Source organism: Juglans regia, chromosome 10, assembly GCF_001411555.2.
Source record: "Juglans regia cultivar Chandler chromosome 10, Walnut 2.0, whole genome shotgun sequence".
In the NCBI taxonomy this organism is placed as follows: Eukaryota; Viridiplantae; Streptophyta; class Magnoliopsida; order Fagales; family Juglandaceae; genus Juglans; species Juglans regia.
In genome coordinates, this window is record NC_049910.1 from 8,503,318 (window position 1) to 8,527,449 (window position 24,132).

A 24,132-nucleotide genomic window follows, 5' to 3' on the forward strand; every position below is an offset into this window, starting at 1 on the left:
TTCTTATCAATTATTATTTATGATCTCATATCTTACACTTTATATTCTATGAAAAATATTTCTATCTTATAAAAAAAAATTATAAATATGATACGTAAGAGTGAATAGTCGCTGAATGCCTCGTTTTAAAATGAGCAATGCTAGGTACAGTCCCCACTTGGGGATTGCATGTGCAGGCCTAGGCTATTTTAACTTTAAAATTTTGTAAAGTTACAAAATTATCCCTTTTAAAATAATATTTTCTCTTATTTAAACATGTGCCTGCACATACAGTCCCCACTTCAAGATTACAAATAGAATTTCTCTTTTAAAATATCGGAGTAGGGATTGATTTCTCCCCGTAACTCAACTCCGAAGATGCCGGAGTGGACAAATCAAAGCATGTCACTAAAGGCACATGAAGAAATAAAAAAGAGACTATTGAGTCAACTAACAAATAAATAAGTAAAAGAAAATAGGAAAATAAAACGTAGTAGAGTTGGTTCCAACTTCTGTCTGTGTCTCAGTCGACCTCTCTTTCTTTCTTTCTTTTTAATGGAGAGGACGGAACTCTAAAATTCCATAACAGCTAAAAATTCAGTTTTCTCAACATTCTCTCCACTTCCTATTTGCGGCGCAATTTTCGAGGCCGATTCTCTCCTCGTCTCGAAGGTATGGAATCTTAAAACTTCTTGGTTCTTAGAGTTCTTTCTATGCTTTTGTTTGTCTCCTGCTTTCAAATGAGAATTGTTTGTCCTGGGAATCGTGTTCTGTTGAGACATATGGATTTTTTTTCTTTTCATCTGTTTAATAATTTTTTCTATGATTGGTGGATCTGTTTTGGAATTGAACAAATTCCGCTCGGGTTTTTAGCATTTCTTGTGTTGTACAACTGAGGAAAATGTTTATTTTCCTTTTTGCGATTTTTATCTGTTGTGAAGTTCGTGGATTTGAAGATTTTTGGTAGAGTAGGGTATGCTGTCTGGAAATACGTTTGTAAACTGGATCGGTTTTGCTGGCTGGTCAGTAAATGTTGAGCACTCGCAGGTTTCAAGTAATTGACCTGGAGTAAATTTGTACGGAAATTTATAACGCAACTTCAGAATAATATGAGCTCATGTGAGCTTGTTCGCGTTTCATTGTTAAGTTGAAATGTGAATTTTGAGAATACCAATCGAACTCTATTTCTTAGAGTTGTTGTGAACAATTGAATGTAGCAAAAAGGAGGAACCTGTAACCATTTTGAAGTTCTTACAAACAAAGATGAAGTATTGAAAACATATTGTCCGTACTGTGGTTGTGGGACTGCTAATGTCTGCCCACGGAATGCATTTGAATATACATAATAATCAATTAGTTGCCGATGTTATCATGCTGTTTCTCATCTATTATATTCAAGCTTTCGTTCAACTGTTGATCTAACATGTTAACAATAGCTGTATCATTTTTTTGCTTTATTCCTTCTTTAAAATTTGTGTGCATTTGGTTTAAGTTTCTCTCTCTCTCTCTCTCTCTCTCTCTCTTTTCTTTTTTAAATTTAATAGAGATTATAGAAAATATTTCTAAGGATTTTTACTAAATATTTTGTGTATGTGGATTTGTTAATATTGTTCTAGAAAGGACCCTTAAAAAAAAATCTACAAGGTAGTTGTTTGTTAGCTGAGAAGAGAATCCTTTGGCCTTACCTTGTTCTAACTTTGGGGATAACTTGTCTCCTAATGCAGATAAAATTATTGGCTTTTTGACATTCACGGGTAGTATTTGCTCTCATGAAGACTGAGCAGTAAAAATAGCAGTAAAAATACTGGGGAAAAATTCAGTGATAAAAAAGATGAATTCAGCAAAGATGGCCGATAAGAAGGCAACTCTTGACACTGCCGCATGGATGTTTAATGTCGTCACATCTGTTGGAATAATCCTTGTCAACAAAGCCTTAATGGCTAAGTATGGCTTTACCTTTGGTATGTTGTAGCTTATTACTATTTTTGTACACTACATTTGAATAATTTTCTCCTCTGCATTACTTAACTAATAAATTCCATGCTTCATGCCTTAATTAGTAGTTAATTTTGATACGATCACCATGTTGCATGCTATTCCTCGAGGCATTCTTGTGTTGCACATAAGTGTGATTTATCACAGCAAAAATCCCAGTCCTTATGAGTTATTCCCTTCCCTGGCAGTGAAGGCAGATGTGGAAGCTCAAACATAATCGGCCATTTTCTCACCTGTCTAGGCACCTTAGCCAGTGGTTTCTAAAGCTTTTCCAGAGTCCTTTATCTCCAGTATAACACCATCAGGCCTTATGTCAACCATTGGAGTTAAGCCACCACAATTACAGTCCATTAGGATTAAAGATTACTTTATACCAGCTCAAAGCCTGACATCAGTCGTCTATAAATTAAGTCCAAATTAATAGAGTCCTTCTAAGTCATATGCTAGATCATTACCAACAAGTTCTGCAATCCGACTAAAATACAACCAAAGCGCCTTGTAAAAGTACAACTAAGAATGAAATAGTTGAGAATCCTTAAAACAATACTGTTCAATAGATCAATACTTTCCATGACCACTAAGAAAGAGTTGGATACAGCACCGGCCTCTAGGTTTTTTTTTTTTTGGGGGAATGACACTATAAGGTCCTCTGGTCAAGAAGATGCCAGAAAATGTCATTCTAGTTGACAATGGATAACCCATCAAGACTTTTTGTTTCCGTGAAGGTGGAATCCAATAGATACTTTCATATATCATACAAGAGATTAGGACAATGTTGAGTGAACAAAAAGTTTCTCATTGCTTGTGTTTCATATATCGAGCCTGACATTGTATTTTTCATGATGACTCCATGCAGCTACAACATTAACTGGTCTGCATTTTGCCACAACCACGTTGTTGACTGTTCTTCTTAGGAGGCTGGGATACATTCAGCCATCTCATCTACCATTTTCTGAACTTCTGAAATTTGTTTTATTTGCAAACTTTTCCATAGTTGGGATGAATGTGAGTTTAATGTGGAATTCTGTGGGATTCTATCAGGTCAGTTTGGGTTTAACCTTTTCTTTTGCTCCTTTTTTTGTGAAATTTTCAGAAATTACAATATATCTTTCTTTTCCAATATTTATCATCAGATTGCAAAGCTTAGTATGATCCCAGTATCTTGTTTTCTGGAAGTTGTCTTGGACAAGGTGCGTTACTCAAGGGACACAAAACTTAGCATAGTATTAGTACTCCTTGGAGTTGCAGTCTGTACTGTTACGGATGTGAGTGTCAATGCTAAGGGTTTTATAGCTGCTTTAGTGGCAGTTTGGAGCACTTCGCTACAGCAGTATGTAAGTATTCTTTGCTCAACCCATGATCCTTTATAGAGATGGCATCAGGTGTGATAGGTGTAGGGGTTGTAAAGTCAGTTGTGTGATAGGATTAGGTCTATGGTGTTTGCATTCTTTGCAAGTATTTCTTTCATATATGTGAGTGCAGACAGAAATGTGCCTACATACACACACGTTGCCGCCTATATGTGTAGTTTACATTATTTGCCAGTTTGTAATTGTGTAACCCCAGCTATCATATTATATGGTCTCTATATGGGTAGGGTTTTCACATTTTTATTTAGGAATGTTTTCAGTTTCAAAATGTAATTTTCAAATTAAAGACTGGGTTGAGTAGAGTTGGTTCATTTTAAAGGTCACAGATTTCTAATATGACATTGTTGTCTTTATTATTATACTTTTGCAGTATGTACACTTCCTCCAGCGGAATTATTCTCTTGGATCTTTCAACTTACTGGGACATACTGCTCCAGCACAGGCAGCATCCTTGCTGGTAGTAGGACCCTTTCTGGACTACTGGTTGACTGGTGAAAGAGTTCATGCATATGGCTATAGTCTCACATCTCTGGTAAGTTTCCTTTCCCTTTATTTTAATGATAATTCTATAATTCTCAGTTGGAATAGTGTCATAGTGATGTGTATTTCTCTACTCTACAAATATGATAGATGGTTAACTGTCCAACATCACACATATCATTCTGTCACCTCATGCGGCTGTGTATACCTTTACATACATGTGAAAATCTATATATTTTTATGCTTAGTTGCATGCAATGGGTAGGGTTTTCACATATCATTGCTGGTAATCGTATCGTATCCTTTATGCCTATCGTGTAAATATCTTGTCGGCAGCCAAATTCTAATGGCTGCAATTACTTGGAAAATGCTCAATAGATGAACAGTAGCGAACTGGATAGACCTTTGTCAAAGGTGGCCAAGGCTTGACCAATTAAGAGAGCAATCAAGGAGCAAAACCAGACCATTGAATCATCTTTAACATAGATGCCCAATTTCTTTTTTTTCAGATAGTACCAAAATGACTCTTACTAGGGCCAACCAAAAAGACCATACGTCTTCTGCAGAGCTCAAATAGTGTCAAATAGTAAGTTCTGCAAGGTGTGGTACTGTTGGAAGTTGGAATCACAGGTTAAAATCGGTCTGAGTGACTTATATGGTTCTCTATACCAACACATTAGTTCCCAACATCTGTAGCACATTAAGATAAGACTTGCTTTTATATATTTTTCGCACTGAAAGGTTGGGATTTGTCCTTTTTTTCATTGCAAAGTTGGATTAGTAAATCTCTCCTTACAGAAGAGAGGTTCAATGGGGATTCTCCATGAGATAGCCTCATATCCTATATCCTTATACTTTGTGCTTTCAAAGCAAGGTTTTTCAGAAGGTAAAATGTTCATAATTCTTTATCCCTCTTCAATCACGTTCATGGCACAAGGTGGGGTGTTTTTAGGACAGACATTTGACTATCTTTAAAAGATTTATACAAGTTTAACCGGGATGATGTCATATTGCCTCGAAGCCGTATTACCTCTCCCCGGCAAGAGCAGTTTCTTTCTTTGAAGTGACACAGTTATAGAGCCTTTCTTCTTCTTCCATTTTGCCTTCTCTTTGCTTCCTCTATGAAGTGCTTTTTAATTATTTGAGAATCCCTATCAGCAACATGAATGGGTGCTTCCCTTCCTACTGTACTCACTACACTTCTTTTTATCCATGTATAGCATAAGTCATGTGAATGTCATATCTGAAATATAGTTGGGACCAATGAATTTTTCATTAACCTCGAATTGCAAGGAAAAGAAAGGCAGTGTTATCGTGCTTCCGTAAAAATATTTTATGGTCTTTGTTATGTACTTTTTTTGGTAAACGTGTCTCTATCATCTATGTTGATATGTGGTGAAGGTGGGAAAGGAGATCGTGAGGATGGAATAATTGTGGGTTGGGTTTAGGATTTATATTGGACAGATGAGGAGTCAGAAGACGAGAAAGAGAGAAATTTTTTTCTGATATTTAATTAGAAAACTAAGAGAAATAGAAATTGAGTTTTTGTTAGCTGTTAAGCTAGGTGGTGGTATACGCCACATGGATTTAAATTACTATGTTGGCAAAAATCTCTCATATTCTCGTATTGGTTGAGTGGTATTCCAGTTATTTTTGCCATTTGGTTTGGCATGGTGATAATTCTTCCCAAGTTAGGGGTCAATTATCCAAATTGAAAGTGAACTATAATTTTTCCAAAAAATAAGGGATGGAAGATATCAGTCTTGTATGGGTGTGTGAGTTATACTTACCTTATATATATATATATATAAAGAAAACAAAACTAAAGATTGCCTCTATTTTGCCACTAGAAAAATAGAGGGAGGAGCTCATCATTGTATAGCAACTTTCAATTACATTGATATATTGCCAAGCTCATCGTTAGACACATCTTCTCCAATCCATCATAGTTGCCAAATATCAATTCGGTTGGGAATTAAGAGTTACCCGTCTGTTAAAATTACAAAATATGATCATTATTTTCTAAAGAAAGTAAAATTATGAGCTTATGTAATAGTTATCCCATCACTTGTTTGTTTCTTGATTTTTCTTTTTGGAGTTCTCCCACATGACAAGTTTTGAGTTTTGGGCTGCTTGCTTTGGTGTAAATGAAGAAAGTGAGAAAACATTTTCTGTCAAAATATTCTCAAGGAAAAGCATTCTATTTTCATTGCCTGCTGAAGACAGAGGAAAACATTTTGACAGAAAATCATTTGCATATCACCACCACCAACCCATTGAAAATTGATCATATCACTTCCACCAACCCATTGAAAATTGATCTTTTATGAACATGATATTCTCATCATCATTTACTATAACAGTTTTTTTTTTTGTCCAAATTGCCTCTGTGAGTGAATTCTGCCCTTCTCTTTCATCATTAGTGACAGCTTACAACCTCGTAAAACGATAGATTTTCTTCCATATTTGGCCTAATCTTGTCATGTGACTGACATGACTTTTAGAAGAGAGAAACTAAAAAAAGATTAGTTTTTCCAAATTGCCTCTTGAGTGATTTCTGCCCTTCTCTTGAAACGATAGATTTTCTTCCATATTTGGCCTAATCTTGTCATGTCACTGACATGACTTTTAAAAGAGAAAAACTAAAACAAGATTAGGCCAGCATTTCAATCTTCAAATGCCCTGGCATCCAATTCAACAGCACCCCACCCAGTGAGTCCTTCCGAATGGTCATTTACCATTTTACTTGTAGAGCCTGGGTGACATGGCCAATAGCCTTGCAATGTCCTCAACGAAGGAATGAACCTTACTATGTCTGCCTCTTTGCCCAAGGACTGGATGTGTGTACGGCTGGTGCACACATGCATGCTTTTATGTATATATGTACGTAGACGTGCTTGGCATACATAATTGCTCACGAGTTTCCTTATTTTTTTAACATGTAAGCACAAATATTGCTGGACATGAGAACTTTTAGTAAAAAAGATCAACAAGACTAACTTCATTTTCAGCCCCTTGCTGTTGTTTTTCAAACGGGGGACAGTAGTAGAATGGTCCTACTTGTTACAGTCCACACGTGTGCATGTCTGTATGTCTGTGTGCAATACATGTTTGGTTGCAGCTATTTGTGAGTACTGTAAATGATTTGGCCACTGTTTTTTGTTTGTCTGCAGTCATTCATAATACTGTCTTGCACCATTGCGGTAGGGACCAATCTGAGTCAATTCATCTGCATAGGAAGATTTACAGCCGTATCGTTCCAAGTGCTTGGTCATATGAAGACTATTCTTGTCTTGGTGTTAGGATTCATTTTCTTTGGGAAAGAGGGTCTCAATCTACAAGTAGTGGTGGGTATGATCATTGCTGTTGCCGGAATGATCTGGTATGGCAATGCCTCGTCTAAGCCTGGGGGGAAGGAGCGGCGTGCCCATTCCATTCCTAGCAACAAATCACAAAAACATGGCGTAACATCAGAGTCCCCTGACCACCTGGATGACAAGGTCTAAAATCTCAGTGAAAGGAAGTTCAAAAAAAAAGAAAGGGAGAAAAAAAGGTTGGGGTTTATTTACACATAGGAGGCAGATCCCTCGATTACCATAAGAGATTCTCATCACAGTTCATATTCTTCTTCAAGTAAAAGAATTCTGTTGAAGGGGCTGGCTGCAATTTCCCCCATTAAAATTATTGATACAAATATTGTCCATCGCAATTCCTTCTTTGATTTCGAGCCTTTGTGCTCTCTCTCTCTCTAAATTTAGTAATTAGCATAGATAAATGTTTTTCTTTTCTTTTATTATAAAAAAATTATTTTCATTAATTACTATTCATCATTCTACATCTTATAAAAAAATGTCTCTATATCTCGTGAAAAACACTTCTATATTCCTTCAATGGATAAACTACAGGAAATTCAGCTTTAACCAACAGTCGTCTACACAGACTGACACATACACGCAGTAAAACACAGTTCTGGCATGCTAAAAGTCTGGAATGAGTGATCCTGAATAATTGAGATGTACAGCATTACGCACAGGAGTTTCTTCTATGTTCACTTTATTGTGGCCCTAACTCCTACGTACTAACTCGGATCTGCCTATTTAACAACTTCAACTACTTGGATCTTCGGTTCCCCAGAAACTGGTAGACAATAAAAACATCTAATAAAATCTCGTTTCAGCCATTGGGGAACAACTAATGCATTCATTCATGTCAATCCGTATTGAATCCTGTATACATTTATGTCGATTTTCTTAATATTTTACTGTATAGATTTCTCCAACAACATTAATTATTGTGAAGTATGTTTATGTTTCTTTGCCTTGTCCCGAAGTTAAAATAGATTTTTTTTTTTAAAAAAAAAATTGTTCAAACTTGATTTTAACCTTTCCTTTGCCCAATTGATTTTATTTTATTTTTTTTCTTGAATTTAAGCGTCCGTTTAATGTTACTGCTTTGTGCAAGTGTGATCAGTTACACTGATTACGACCATTGAGTTGAACTTTAATATTGAAACCAGAAATTTCGGAGACTGGCAAAATAATTGAGAATAATGTTAGGCCTGTCGAAGATTTGGTTCAATACAGCTGCTTTCTGGGTCCCGCCTTTTTTTTGTTCCTTTGCTTCTTAAGGTTATTATTATTATTTTTTAAATGTCTTCTTAAGTTCTTAAGCGGTAACCATTCCGTTTGCTTCTTAAGACTGCCAGCTATTAGATTGAAAGTTAGATTCGAATTTAATATCTAAATATTTAATTTTTAAATTATTAAATTTATTTTAAGTTAAAATCTCTTTATACAGATTTATAATTTTTTTTCAATTCAACACTTTTTTATATATGAGATCTATAATTTTTTTTAATTTTTAATAAATATATATAAATTCATCTTAATATCTAATTAAATCTAAACTCATCTTAAGTGAATTTTATAAAAATCACTCTATTATTTCAACTCACTATTATTCATAAAGAACTCAACACATTTCAATTCAGCTCAACATTTAAACGGAAACTGAGTTTCTAATTGCCTTTTTAATTTACTTTTTAATAAAAATAAATTCCAATGAATACAAACTGATAAAGAAATTCTGCTAGTTACAAGACGTTAGATAAATACAAAATTTATCGTGGGACATATTACAATTATAAAATATACCAAAATAATATAAATATATATTAACAAATAATCTCAATTTAAGAAGAACAGCCTCTCGGTTCTTTACTATTTTCTTTAGAGTCGCTTGTATTAATAACTTTATCGAATTATTTTATTTTTAAGTTGGTATGTATAGTATATTATTTATTTTATTTAAATAATAAAATTTAATTTTAAATTTTAAATTTTAAAATTTATCTTTCAAATACTTTATTATATATATATATATATATATATATGAGAAATTTTACTAACCTGTCACGATTCACATGCCCACTGCCAACCGGGAAAAACAACACGTTTTTGAGACAATACTATTTGTATGTAAATTTACGTTGGCTTCTTGTTCTCTCTCTCATATTCATATGTCATAGAATCACAAAATAATTTGGTAGGGCCAGTCGCTCTCATGTCATCTCCATCTCTCTCTCTCTCTCTCTCTCTCTCGTGGCACTGATTTTCATTTTTCCAATGTACTTTTCCCATTTCATACAAAGATGGATAGACCAAAATGCTAGTGTGTGTGCCCCCACAAACTTTAATCATATAAACCCCTTCATTAACTTCCAAATTTTACCAATATCTTCTTCCTCTTTTTATTTATTATTATTTCACCCAAAATCTTATCTTTTTTCAATCCATCCCATCAAGATTACATACAAAATATTAATTTTATATTTATTATTCCTTGACTCTTTTAAATTAAATTAATTTTTACCGTTAAATTCTCATTTATTTTTCTAATTATAATTCACTCGTCATGTGATGCAACATTTACGTGTGAAATCGACATGCAACACTTTATTCCATGTCGATCGGTCATTTTACTAAAGAAGTAATACAAAAACATATTATAAAAACAAGACTTTCTATATAATTTGCCAAAAAATGCAACTTCTTTTTCATTTTATGCATAAAACACCCAACCCTATTAAGTGGGTCCCCCCACAATAATTCCATCCACGTGTTTGTGCACGTGCGGTGTTTCCTTCCTTCCTTCCTTCCTTCCCTTCTTTCATTGCTTTCTTTGTTCTAACTTCTCTGTCTTATGAATTTCGATTTATTTTCCTTGTTCATGCTAGAGTCTTAATGCAAAGTTGAAACTTCGAACAACTTCTTTTCTTTATTAGCTGTGGTCCGTTGGATCGCTGGTTTATTTGTGCTACATATGGGCCTTTGCGCTCAACCCAAGAAGCCTCTAAGTCAAGAAAAAATATCTGCATCAGCCGGAAGCCTCTGCACACTCAACATGCAGCGAGTGAAAAAAAAAAAAAAAATCTGTGAGATGTGCTGCGGCTTCCGGCTGATGCGCAACATACCTCCTAAGTCAATATTTTTTCACTTTTACGTATTATTTATATATTTTATTAATATAATTGACTGTATTATTTTTTTAATATAAAATAATTATTTTAATCAATCATATTAATAATACACAAAAAAATATATAAAAATAACTATATATAACAGAACTATAAAAATAAACACCACCGCGTATCGCAGCATTCAATGCTAGTTAATAGACATATTGCTGCTAGAAAGCCTTTGCAATGATATCAAAGTTTTTATTTTTAGAAATTCTAAGTATATTTTTTCAGAAAAATAAACGTATTATATGATATTTATTAAATATTTAATCATTTTAAAGACACGCACATATAACAATAAAATATTATAAGACTCACAATCTTTATCCAGTTGTTCCAGTAATAATATAGTGCTAAAAGTTAACAAAGCTATTTTAAAAATCTTAGATAAGAAAAATGATACATGCACAATTATTTTTATAATATTTTTGTATAAAATAACTTATAAAAATAATATTATTATATAAAATGTATGGGTCATTACATAAAGCTTGCCAACAATTTAGGTGACCCTAATGCTAGATCTAGTACAGTAGGTTTGCATGGGTACGAATTATTTATAATTTTTTACTAAAACCATTTGTTTTTAATAATTTAAAGAGAGAATTTATAAATAATATTTATGAAATGTACTGTAGGTAGATAATTTAATGCAACTATATAAAAGACTTAGCATTTAATGTGGATAATGTTTTATTAATTACGAGCACGAATGAAAGTTAGATATTGAAACCGCACGTGTACTTGAATGTAATGATGCTGTCAAATAAAAAAAAAACAAAACGCGTCTGGTGAGAAGGAAATGAATGACTGAATCTAAATGATATATATATTTTTTTTACTCGGCGAATCTGAATGATATTGATGAGTAGTGTGGTTTATCTCAGAGTTTGGATTCAGGTATATAGTACAGTGTTTACAGGATCCCCACTTCCTCCTATTTCAACATTTTTATCTTCATGTATTTATTATAAAAAAAATAATAGTTACGGTAATGCGTAAACGTCGTATAATTATTTAAAAAAATAAAAAAATATAGAATCTATATAAAAAAATAATAATTTTTTAATAATAAATCTTACTTTTTTTCAAAGCGACTACATAATACTTGCACATTTCATAACTACATGTTGCGTTACTCTTATTTCATTATTTTGTCTAAAATTATAAAATGTACTTCTTCATTTTTAAATACAAATTAAAAACTTGGTCAAATGTTGTCCATTTGCTGCCATTATATAATTGATAATTAAATATATAAAGACTGTACAAGAGTTTAATACAATATGAAAGCGAGTCGGGTATAAAAAAGTTTTACCAAATAATCACTCAAATCTTGTCGAAAATTTACTAAAATATGACAATAGGTATCTTTATCGGATGGAATCATCAAATTGATAGCTACAAATATACTCATGGTATGTTTGGATGTTAAACTCAAAGTTTTAAATACGGATGCTGTATCAATTAAGGCACTGGAATGAAATATTTCGATATCAGTACCGTTTCGAAATAGTCGATATATGAATAAATTATATATAAATACATATATATATAAATTATAAATAACTTAATCTGAATTAAAGGTAAAAAAATGAGTTTATAGTTTGAAAAAAAAATTTAAAAAATAAAAGCCGAAATATTGGCCGATATCAGTCGATACGGACCGAAATATAGGCCGGTACGATATAATATTTAAAACAGTAGTTAAACTTATATCAATCTATTTCAAATCAATAAATAAAGAAATCTATTATTTTTTTAATTTTTTATTAAAAATTAAACATATCTCAATTTATTTGATACATTCAAATATATTTCAATAAAATTAATAAAATATTATTATTTATAAATCATATGAAATTAGCTAAAACATATGCACAGACTTCCGTGCATAAAGGGCCAACACTAAAATTCATATAAAAGTTTAGAAGATTCTTAAGAGGGGTGCTCCAAAACTGAGAAAGGCAGCCAAAACAAAAAAAAGATGGCTTAAATTAAAGGTCGTGAATAAATTAAAAATGATGGATTAACTTAAGGGAAGGAATCTCATTGACAGTAATGGACCAGTCATTGATCGCACGTACGCGGAAAGCTAATTGAGAGAAAGAGACAAAGAGACTTGCTTTAGAGAGATAAATAGTCGAAGAGATACAAATATTCTAACAGAGAAAAATAAAAAAGAGAGCCTTCTCAATATGGAATCCAAATTTTTTTATTTAAGAATTACTGATAACAAAGTAAACTTAAATTACTAAAGCAAATCTCTCTACGGGTATTTATGAGTAATATTATATATAAATTTTAAATAGATAAATTTTATATAAATTTTTTAAAAAATTCTATACATCATATTACTATACACCATACATGATGCCAATTAAATAATAATTTATTATATATTTTTTTATCATCTAATGATAATGATTGTGTCATATATCATTTAATATGATTAAAATAGAATGACAGTATCGTGTATGGCATTACTTAAATTTTTTATAAAAAAGTAAGTCTTATTAAAAAAAAATAATTTTTTTTTACACTTTTTAAGGTGTGATCTACTTTTTTATAAAGACTTATATAAAATTTATATATTTAAAATTTATACAAATCATTTCACATTTTATAATTATAATTTAAGAAGTAAGTTTGGTTTTTTTTTTTGAAAAACTAGACGAAATATGATTGAACTTCCGTGTCTCATGAGTCATATCTAACGATTTCAGTTCTAACTGAAATTGGGTCAAACCTCTAGAGCCTTTAATAATATATAAATATGAGATAATAATCTAAATGGCATTGTAAATGTATTATTATATTTAATGTTGAGCTCATATTATATTTATTGTGCTTATTTGGCAAAACATAATTAGGTTAAAGAATTAGGAAAAAATATTTGATTAATTGCTGATAGTATTTAATGTGCTTATTTGGCAAAACATAATTAGTCAATAATTAGAAAAAAATATTTATTAGTTTATTTATTAACACAATTATTTATTAAAAAACAATTACTGTTAATATGGAAGTTTTCTACGTTATTTAATATAAAAAATATTGATATGTTAACTTTTTTTTATAATTATAAGAAATTTCAAAATATAAGAGGTGTTTATAGGTTGATTATAAAAGAGAAAAATAGTTATTTTGGATAACAGTTGAAATGAAAATTAAATATTAAATTAAATATTATTTTTTAATATTAATATTATTTTAAAATATTAATTATATTTTATATAAAATTTTAAAAAAATTATAAAATAAAATGAGATTAAAAAATTTTCATTATCTTATTTTATTGGCAGGGAAGTGAGAGAGACAAAATAGATGAGAGAGAAAAAAGATTATAAACAAAGAAAGGGCAGCAAAAACCTGATGGAAGAGAGGGTGGCATGGCATGTCATGTGAGCAACAGCTGTGTTCCTTCTTCTGTCCACTCCTCCCTCTTCCTTCCTCTTAGATAAATACCGATTCTTCCCTTTCTCACTCCCGCTTTTGACTTCCCTTTCTCTCTCCCTCCCTCTGATAAACCCAGTACTACTTTCTCTCTCAAAAACCAGAGTTTTCTTATAAGCCCCCCCCTCTAATGGAAGCCCTGAGACCCTAAGACACCTAATCCCTTGCAGCATCCAAAATGAAACCTTTCTGCCTCTCAAGCTCTCACTTCTGTCTTTTTCTCCTCTCCTTCGCTTTCCTGACCTCCCTCCGAGCCTCTCCGGCTTCCTTCTCTTCCTCACCCGGTGAAGACACCCAGCAGCTCATCAACTTCAAAGCCGCTCTCCCTAACTCAACCCTTCTCTCCGACTGGCTCCCCAACCGAGACCCATGTGCCTTCACCGGCATTTCCTGTAAAGCCTTCCGGGTTTCCTCCATTGACCTTAGCTCCACCTTTCTAAGTACCAACTTTAGCCTCGTCTCCGCCTTCCTCCTCTCCCTTGACCACCTTGAAACCCTTTCTCTACATTCCACCAATCTCTCCGGCACCATTTCTTTCGCTCCCGGATCCAAATGTAACACTGTCTTATCCACCGTAGATCTCTCTCACAACAGCCTCTCCGGCTCTCTCTCCGACCTCTCCAACTTGGGTTCGTGCTCGGCTTTGAAATCGCTCAACCTCTCTAATAATCTCCTCGACTCTCCTTCCTCCACGAAAAATGCACTGAAACTCGGTCTCGAGGTTCTTGATCTCTCTTTCAACAAGCTCTCCGGGGCAACCGTTTTCCCCTGGCTGTTTTCAGCCGGTTGCAACGGTATGCAACGCTTGGCCTTAGAGGGAAACAAGCTCGCGGGCGACATAGCGACCGTCTCCACCTGCGCCACCCTGCAGTATCTGGACCTCTCCTCCAACAATTTCTCTGTGGATATTCCTTCTTTCGGCGATTGCTTGGCTCTGGAGCACCTCGACTTATCTGTCAACAAGTTCTCAGGGGACATCGGCCACGCTCTCTCCTCGTGCAGCCATCTCGCGTTCTTGAACCTCACTAACAACCATTTCTCGGGTCTCATTCCGGCGCTCCCTGCAGAGAAACTGAGTCTCCTTTCTCTCTCCGGCAACGAATTCCAGGGTGTAATTCCCTCGTGGCTTGCTGGCGCGTGTTCTTCCGGCGTCCTCGTGGAGCTCGACCTTTCGACCAACAACCTCTCCGGTACGGTCCCGGCCGGTTTGAGCGTTTGTTCTTCGTTGGAGTCATTTGATGTAAGTTCAAACAAGCTCTCCGGTAAATTACCAATTGAAGTATTCGCAAAGATGAGCAATTTAAAGAAGTTGGACCTGTCTTTTAATAGTTTCTTCGGTGCTTTGCCGGATTCTTTGTCGAAGCTAGTGGGATTAGAGACGTTAGATCTTAGTTCCAATAATCTGTCTGGCTCTATTCCCATCACTCTCTGCGAAGCTCCCGGTTATAGCTTGAAAGAGCTATTCTTACAGAACAATTTGTTTTCCGGTTGGATTCCTGCGAGTTTGAGCAACTGTTCTCAGCTGGTATCTCTGGATTTGAGCTTCAATTATCTCTCGGGAACGATCCCTTCGAGTTTGGGAACGTTGTCCAAACTCCGGGACATGATACTCTGGTTGAATCAGCTACACGGGGAAATCCCACAAGAGCTCATGTACATCCAAACGCTCGAAAATCTGATCCTGGACTTCAACGAATTGACGGGGACGATTCCTCCGGGGTTGAGCAACTGCACCAACCTGAATTGGATGTCCTTGTCGAACAACCGTTTGAGTGGTGAGATTCCAGGGTGGATTGGGCAGTTGTCGAACCTTGCAATACTCAAACTGAGTAACAATTCATTCCATGGGAGGATTCCGCCGGAGCTCGGGGACTGTAAGAGCTTGATATGGTTGGATCTCAATACCAATTACTTGACTGGATCTATCCCGCCTGCGCTTTTCAGGCAATCTGGCAATATTGCGGTAAATTTCATTAGTGGGAAGACGTATGTGTATATCAAGAACGATGGGAGTAAAGAATGCCATGGAGCTGGGAATTTGCTTGAGTTTGCAGGTATTAGCCAAACCCTGCTGAATAGGATTTCAACCAGGAACCCTTGCAATTTCACTAGAGTATATGGAGGTAAGATTCAGCCCACATTTAACCACAATGGGTCTATGATTTTTCTTGATATTTCGCATAACATGTTGTCCGGCAGTATTCCAAAGGAAATGGGAAGAATGTTCTATCTATATATATTGAATTTGGGCCATAACAATATATCTGGAACAATCCCAGAAGAGCTGGGGTACTTAAAGAGTCTCAACATTCTCGATCTTTCTAGCAATAGACTTGAAGGGACGATCCCACAGTCCATCACTGGACTTTCTTTGCTCACGGAGATGGATGTGTCGAATAACTATCTCACTGGAATGATTCCCGAAATGGGGCAGCTTGACACCTTTCCAGCGTATAAGTTTCAAAATAATTCTGGTCTCTGTGGTTATCCTCTTCCTAAATGTGGGGGGGATTCGGCCTCGGGTCCGAATTCCGAGCACCAGAAGTCCCATCGGAGGCAAGCATCCCTTGCTGGAAGTGTGGCAATGGGATTGTTGTTTTCCCTCTTCTGTATCTTTGGTTTGATCATAGTTGCCATCGAAATCAAGAAAAGGAGGAAAAAGAAGGAAATGACACTTGATGATTATAATGAGAGTCGTTCCCACTCAGGCATAGCCAATATCAGTTGGAAGTTAATCAGTGCCCGTGAAGCATTAAGCATTCACCTTACAGCATTTGAGAAACCCCTTATGAAGTTCACTTTTGCTGATCTTCTAGAAGCAACAAACGGCTTTCACAACGACAGCCTTATTGGTTCTGGTGGTTTTGGCGACGTGTACAAAGCGCGATTGAAAGGCGGGAGCATTGTTGCTATTAAGAAACTTAAATATATTAGCGGACAGGGTGATCGGGAATTCACTGCAGAAATGAAAACCATTGGAAAAATTAAGCACAGGAACCTTGTCCCTCTTCTGGGTTACTGCAAGGTAGGAGAAGAAAGGCTCTTGGTTTATGAGTACATGAGGTATGGAAGCTTAGATGATGTTCTCCATGGCCAAAAGAAAGTTGGGATAAAGCTGAACTGGGCTGCTAGGAGAAAGATTGCCATTGGGGCTGCAAGGGGATTGGCTTTTCTGCATCACAATTGCATACCACACATCCTTCACAGGGATATGAAATCGAGCAATGTTCTGGTTGATGAAAACTTGGAAGCCAGAGTCTCTGATTTTGGAATGGCCAGGCTTTTGAGTTCAATGGATACCCATTTAAGCGTCAGCACTTTAGCAGGAACTCCTGGCTATGTCCCTCCTGAATACTATCAGAGCTTCAGATGTACTCCTAGTGGTGATGTCTACAGTTATGGAGTAGTCTTGCTTGAGCTGCTAACTGGGAAACGATCTACGGATTCTCCTGATTTTGGTGATAACAATCTTGTGGGGTGGGTGAAACAGCAAGTCAAAGTGAGAGTAAGTGATGTTTTTGATCCGGTGCTCATGAAAGAGGATCCCGGGCTTGAGATTGAGCTTTTACGACACTTAGAGGTTGCATGTGCCTGCTTGAATGATCGGCCGATGCGACGACCCACAATGATTCAAGTGATGGCAATGTTCAAGGAAATCCAAGCAGGGTCTGGGATGGACTCTCAATCTACCATTGCCACCGAAGATGGAGCTTTCAGTGCAGCTGAAATGGTAGAGATGAGTATAAAAGAAGCCTCTGAACTGATCAAGCAGTAGATCAACAGTTTCAAGCAATTTTCAAGAGCGTCCTTTGGAACCAAGAAAGAAGAAAGGTGGAGATGAATTTCTTAGCTTCCCCCAGAAATTTCCCCTCTTCTTTAGCACTTCAAGTGGCATAAAAACTGCTGCTGCTGCATCTGTGCATGTATCTCTGTGATTTAATGTATGTAATCTTGTTATTTATACATAGAAGGTTGTTTAACTTGCAAGTTATAAAACCTGTATATAACAGTCTAAGTTGTTGTTCTGTTCTGGTTTTTAGATTTTCTTCACGAGTGAACTTTTCATTCAGATCATGTAATCCTCAAAAGTAGCCATTTGCATCTGTTACCTCAGTGATGGTGACTATAAGTGGAGGGTTCTTTTGGCCCTTTCTTCATGCTATTGCTGCTTGACTTGCTCTCTCTCTCTCTCTCTCTTTCTCTCTCTGATGACCCAACTTTTGTTCCATTTTTATAATATAAATTAATGCCAAGAAATGTCCCCTTTGTTCTGCAAAATATACTGAAATCAGGGCACCAATGGAGTCATAGATTCGTAACTCCATCATGTGTGCAAAACCTTCACTGATTCAATATTCGGATATCGTATTTATGAATTTAATATCGTCTTCATCTTTCTCTTATCTATGTTCGTAGTCAAATGAATAGCTCCGAAACTGTAGAAAGCTTTCTGCATTCCAAGGAACATCCAAAAAGTTCAAAGCATAAATGTGGGAACCCCCAAGCACTGTTTTTTTTTTTTTAATTAATTGTATTTAAAATCCTTTATACCACATACCTTATTGGTCATAATTTAATTTGTAAAATAAATTTTAATATTAATATATCTCGCATTTAACGTGGGCTTATCTATTAAGTATTTACATTAATATTTATTAACAAAAGATTACCTGGTGGAAGATTTTTGAACCATTTTTTTTTAGAGAAATGATATTTACAGTTTTAAAATATACAAGTTCCGTACATTCACTTTAAAAAAAATGAATAAATATGAAATTCACATAAAAAAATTATTTTTTTAATGATATATCCTATTTTCTCTTAAATAAAATATATTTTATTTGCACGCTTTAAAACTGTATCCCGCCCAACTCTATTTTTTAATTCATACCCCATTTTTTAAGAAGGCAGGGACCATTTCTCTTTAAACCCCTATTCTATTTACTCTTTGGGAGTTTCTCTATTTCTTTTGCCATTCATCACATCTATGGCTGGACCATCTATAAACACTAGTCCAAATCTCAATAACTCCAAAACCTATGCACAAAACTGGCAGCATGCATGCTCCTCAAAGTATCAATAATAATAAATCTTGGAATTTATTTTTTATTTTTTAAAATATTATCCTCTCCTTTCTATAAAAACAAAGCAAATTAAAAATATAAATTTTGTCTCTTGTCGATCGACAAAATGTGCACATCACACGTGGCCTTGACCTAGGAAGTAATAATTTATTTATTTTATTTTATAAGCATGCATTAACTTAGCACGAAAACAAATGTATACAAGTTGTTTAATTGCTGTCATCGATGAACATTATCAACAGGATGTTGCTTCAGATCTTGACTTTTATAGTCATGAGCACCAAATTATCAATCACATGGCTTAGGCTATAAAATATGCAAATATTAATTTAGAATTAGCTTTCTCCAATACTATCTTGTATGTATATATAAATAATAAAAGTGGCCATGATGGAAAATTGTATAAATGTTGGGAGTTTTGAATGGAGGTAGCAAATGATGCCAAATAGTCATTATTCTAAAGATTAAAAAAACAAAAAACTAGAAAATGTATAGATTAACACTGATGCAGTTTATTGTGTTACATCATATATTTTTACTGAAAATAAAATCCAATTTATAAACTTTATTATTGATTGGATTATAATTTATATTGTTTTGATTTAAGATTATGTGAGAAAAGTTATAATTGGTGGGTCAATTTAGTGTTGGCACTGTTATGCATGAAATTCAGGATTGAATTAGTGGACATTGTAAGAGAAACTGAGTTTATATTATAAAAATTATACGCGTAGTCACTTTTATTTATTTTTTGTGTATTCTATTAATGTGATTGACTGTATTATTTTTTTAAATATAAAGTAACTCTTTTGGTCAATCACATCAATAGAATCTACAAAGAATACATAAAAATGAATGTATGTTGCATAACTCTTTATATTAAAGTTCATTACTCCACTTTTTGCCAATGATAGGGAAAAATGCCAATATTTGGCTAATAAAAAAAGTACTTTATGCTTCAAAAGTATCTAATAATTTTCTCATTCTCATAGTTTTTGGTATCTTTAAAATTAGAACCGCTTCTAAGCGGTCAGACTGTTATATGAAGTAGAGCAACCCTCCTATCAACTACTGCCACGTTAGAAATCACATAATAATTTCAATACTCTCAACCACACATTATATATCATTTGCAAGACATGGATTTCACTCAGGAGCCCCTCCCTTGCATATTTTCTTCTTCCCTCTTCCACCGATCACAGACCCACCATCCATTTGCACCGATCTCACCTCCTCCAACTGCAATCGAAAATTAATATAAATCCCTTCACTCGTGAGCTATCTGAATTGCGAAACCCCTTCCCCAGTATTTTAAACACTGACTTTCGTCAAACAGTTAGGGGACTTAAACAAGTTTCATAAAAAAACACTGGTTGGAGTATTCAAACACTGACTTTCGTATTTCTACACGCAATGTAAACAAGCCATAAGTATTCAAAGACCAAAGAGAACATTTTTGTATAGATATCATAAATCGAAAGCAAATGCAGAGGCAAAGAAACGTTCTGGGTTGAAAGCAAACTCAAGAAACTCAGAAATTGAGTTTCGGATGGCCACGCATGCGAGAGTCGCCCACCATCGTTCGCCTCTTTCGCATAGTTTCTAAACCCTTCCAATCGATGTAGCTTTCTTTTTCCTTCTAAACACAAATGTATTGAATCTAATCACTTCTCAGAATTTAAACTTCGTAATTAGTGAGTAAAGGGCATTTTTCCTTATTGGTTGGGCCCCTTGAATTACTGGTACTAGATCTCACAATTTTTTTGGGATGAAAATGGTTTTTTGATATAAAAAAAGATTTTTGGTCTAGAAAATACATTTGTGTTGCAGTACTGAGGTTTGATATTATGTTAATCGTTAAATGCTTTTAGAAATTGGAGGAACAGACATGATGTTGAAGGTGTTTTCTATATTGATAGGAACAATTTGCATGGCATTGATTTAAATGATATATGGAATAGACATCTGTAGCTGACTCCTCGATCCCCCTTGTCACAATGTGCCCAATTTGGTGTTCACTATAAATGCAATTCATGTTCATTACTCGACACTCGACATAGGCCATTGTTTTGAGGTCATATGACAACATGTGTGTCTCTGGGAAGAGTCTTATTAATTGGAATCGACATGCTAGCTGTCTCGGAGGTGATTGATTATAAGATTGTGAAAACATCGCCATTAGTTGTCTATCTTACTAGAGAAATGTTAGGTCTATAGAAATGAAGTTTGAGTTAGAAACACATTTTTCTTTTCTTTTTACTAATGTTATTTCTAGCGATGTTAGCAATAATAATAACCTTGGGAACCTAGTGGAGATACCTCCGATAGAGAGAAAGCATGTTCTCTTAATCCAGTCAAATCATGTTTGCATTACCTACCTGTGGATATATTTATAAAGACGAGCTTTGTTACTTATCATCCTCATATACCACACATTTAATAGAAGAAAAGAAAGTGTAGTGTGTGGTGTATAAAAATGATGAATATAATTTTTCTTATAAAGATTGAGTTGCCTTATATGGTGTGCTTTGCATGTTCTGAGATAGATTCCGTTGGTTGAGGTTTCTTATCGATGACGATAGTCCCCTAAGAGCCTTATCTTAGGGTCCTAAAGTGTGTTTCATTTAACTTTAACCTTTCATCGTCTTATATCATGCAGATCTCTTGTGATCGTGCCTTTGGCGCCCGTTATCATTTCCTCGCCTATTGCGTGTAATGAACCCCATCATTAATAATCCATCATTCTTTCCTCGCCTGTGACGGGTAATTTTGCCTTACACTTTTCATTCAGGTGCTGCTACTCAGTTACTTGAATTTGTCCCTTCAAAATTATCATTAGTGCAATTATTTTTTTTATTTTTTCTCTTTCAATTTTTTTTAAACATTATTAATTATTAAGAGAAAAAAAATACACAACTTCATTAATAATTACTTCCTTAACTACTAAATAAAAAAAAATTAAAATATCCGAGCATAACTTTGAGGGGGCAAATTCATGGAGCCAAATAATTTTCCTTTGATTAATTGCCAAGCTGAAATTGTATTGCAAACGTATCGACTAAATTATTAATAAGATAGAAACGAGAGATCCTAATTCCTTCTCCGTTGGTACTTAATCAACATTCCAAAGTCTACATTTCTTATTAGACTAATTAAATTTTTAATCCATTAATACCTTAACTTATATGTGTGCGTTACCTCTATTATAATTGATTCGCCAAATCTTTAATTTGAAAATACTCCTGATATATATGTTACATATGACCTAGCATACATATGCAATTAGAAAATAGTTTTCGGATTGAAAGCACTTGTGTATTATTTATATATATATATATATATATATATATATATACTATACGTGTGCAATAAACGGTACATTTATAAATTGACATGAATTGACGTGATACATTAGATTGTAAGATTATAAATAAATATAATATATTATATTAAATCATGTAAATTTATAAATTGATTGAGAAATGTCTTTATCTATTGGGATGGTTCTAGCAGGCCCAACATTTACCGTTGAGCATACTGCTAGTAAAAATTTTTAGTTTTTTTTTATTATCATTCTTAGTACTTTTTTAACATTTTTAATTATTAAAAAAATATATATACTACTTTACTAATGCTAAGTAGCATTTTCCTATCTACTGTACCACTTGTCTTCCAGTAAACCACAGATATATATCTGCGACAACCGAGGTCCAGGCATGTAATTTTCCGTGTAACTAATACATTGCTGTCACGCAAAGTTGTTTTTGGAACCGAAAATATGCAGGATCGTGTGTGTACACGTGAGACAGGGTTGGTTGGCCTGGGTAAGCCAGCCAACACGTGCAAAACAGAACAGCGCAGAGGTGGGCTGGGCAACACGTGGGGCTACGGGCCACGTGGGTCTGTCGGAGGGGTTACCCTACAGCGTCGCCTTCTCCTACTACGCTGCCGTCGCTTTCCGGTCCCCTGTATAAAATCGACCTCCAAAAGTGACTTTCCCACCGTGTGATCCCTTTATAGATAACTCTCAAATCATGGCCAGGCAACCTTAACTTTGTTGTTTTTTAATCTGTCAAATTCTGTTCACGTCACATTATTTCCTATGACTTTTGACCTTAATCTAGGACATAATTAATGACTAATATTAATTAAAAAAGTGTTAGCGAAAGACTTTTTTTTTCTAATATTTTTTAAATCACTTTAAATATTTTTAAAAATAAAATAAAATAATTAAAAAATACTTCCTTATTAAATAAAAAAAATAAATACAAAAATTCGGTGACTTTATCATTTATCAAAGATATTTACATCATATACCATCCATCTCTTGATATAATTTAAAATTAAATTATGGTTCTGTATGGTGTAAACACATGTAAATAAAATTAATTTATTTTTTTATAAATAATAAAATTAAGAAAATGATATTTCTGAATGGACCAAAATGGCAACTGTTTTACAAACACCGATCCTTTTCGAAGTCAGCCATCAACACCAACTCTACCGCACGTGGAAACTTGACCGGATAAGGCACGGGCAGCAGACAGCTAACGGGTAGTGTATGGTGGCAACTGGACAAGAGATAGCACAGTGAAGATCCATAATTGAAAGACATGCCGTATGCAAGCCCATCTATAATATCAGTGCTGATGCAATTTATGTGAAATCCATTTTAAAAAAACGTTATTTATTATATAAAAAAAATATATAGATTTTTAAAATGGATCTTATTTTTTTTAAAAAGATTTTTTTAAAAACTTTGTACACATGATTTTTTCCTAAATAACTGTACCTTGTTCATCTATTTTTTAACAGGACAACTATGCAATTTCTTCATTAAATAATAAATCTAAGGACTTTTCTACCGCTCCCAACTGGCATGTCCGTGCAATTTCACTTTTTCCCAAAAATATTTTTTTAAAATATTTTTTTAATCTAATCAATAAATAATCATTATTTAAATATAACAATCAATACAATTTGTACAAATTTCAAAACAAAATACAAATTTTATAAATTTCAAAGTAAAAATGAATATAATTTTTTAACTTTATAATATTTTTATTCAATTTTTTTTTTCTTATTTCTCAAGATCCAACAAAATATTTTCGTTCAAACTATTTAACTACTACTCATAAAATTTTGAGACAGTAATCCAATTGTCCAAACACGCCTAAGAACACTAGCAATGGTTTAGGCAAACACTAATATTTAGCTAATAATTCCATTAAATCTACTGTATTGGAAG

General features: G+C 34.1%; 2 protein-coding genes across 2 annotated transcripts; both read left to right on the plus strand.

Annotated features, from left to right (window-relative positions):
* The first annotated feature begins 466 nt into the window (after nt 1-466).
* LOC109009982 (UDP-rhamnose/UDP-galactose transporter 5-like) lies at nt 467-7,554 on the plus strand. The gene is made up of 6 exons (XM_018990667.2): nt 467-651; nt 1,704-1,940; nt 2,831-3,015; nt 3,108-3,308; nt 3,715-3,876; nt 6,998-7,554. The coding sequence occupies exons 2-6, from the start codon at nt 1,811-1,813 to the stop codon at nt 7,328-7,330; spliced, it is 1,011 nt and encodes a 336-aa protein (XP_018846212.1). The 5' UTR covers nt 467-651; nt 1,704-1,810; the 3' UTR covers nt 7,331-7,554.
* A 6,187-nt stretch (nt 7,555-13,741) lies between these two features.
* On the plus strand, nt 13,742-17,973 carry LOC109009981 (brassinosteroid LRR receptor kinase-like). Its single transcript, XM_035694551.1, has one exon. The coding sequence runs from the start codon at nt 13,979-13,981 to the stop codon at nt 17,573-17,575; it is 3,597 nt and encodes a 1,198-aa protein (XP_035550444.1). The 5' UTR covers nt 13,742-13,978; the 3' UTR covers nt 17,576-17,973.
* The last annotated feature ends 6,159 nt before the right edge of the window (nt 17,974-24,132 follow it).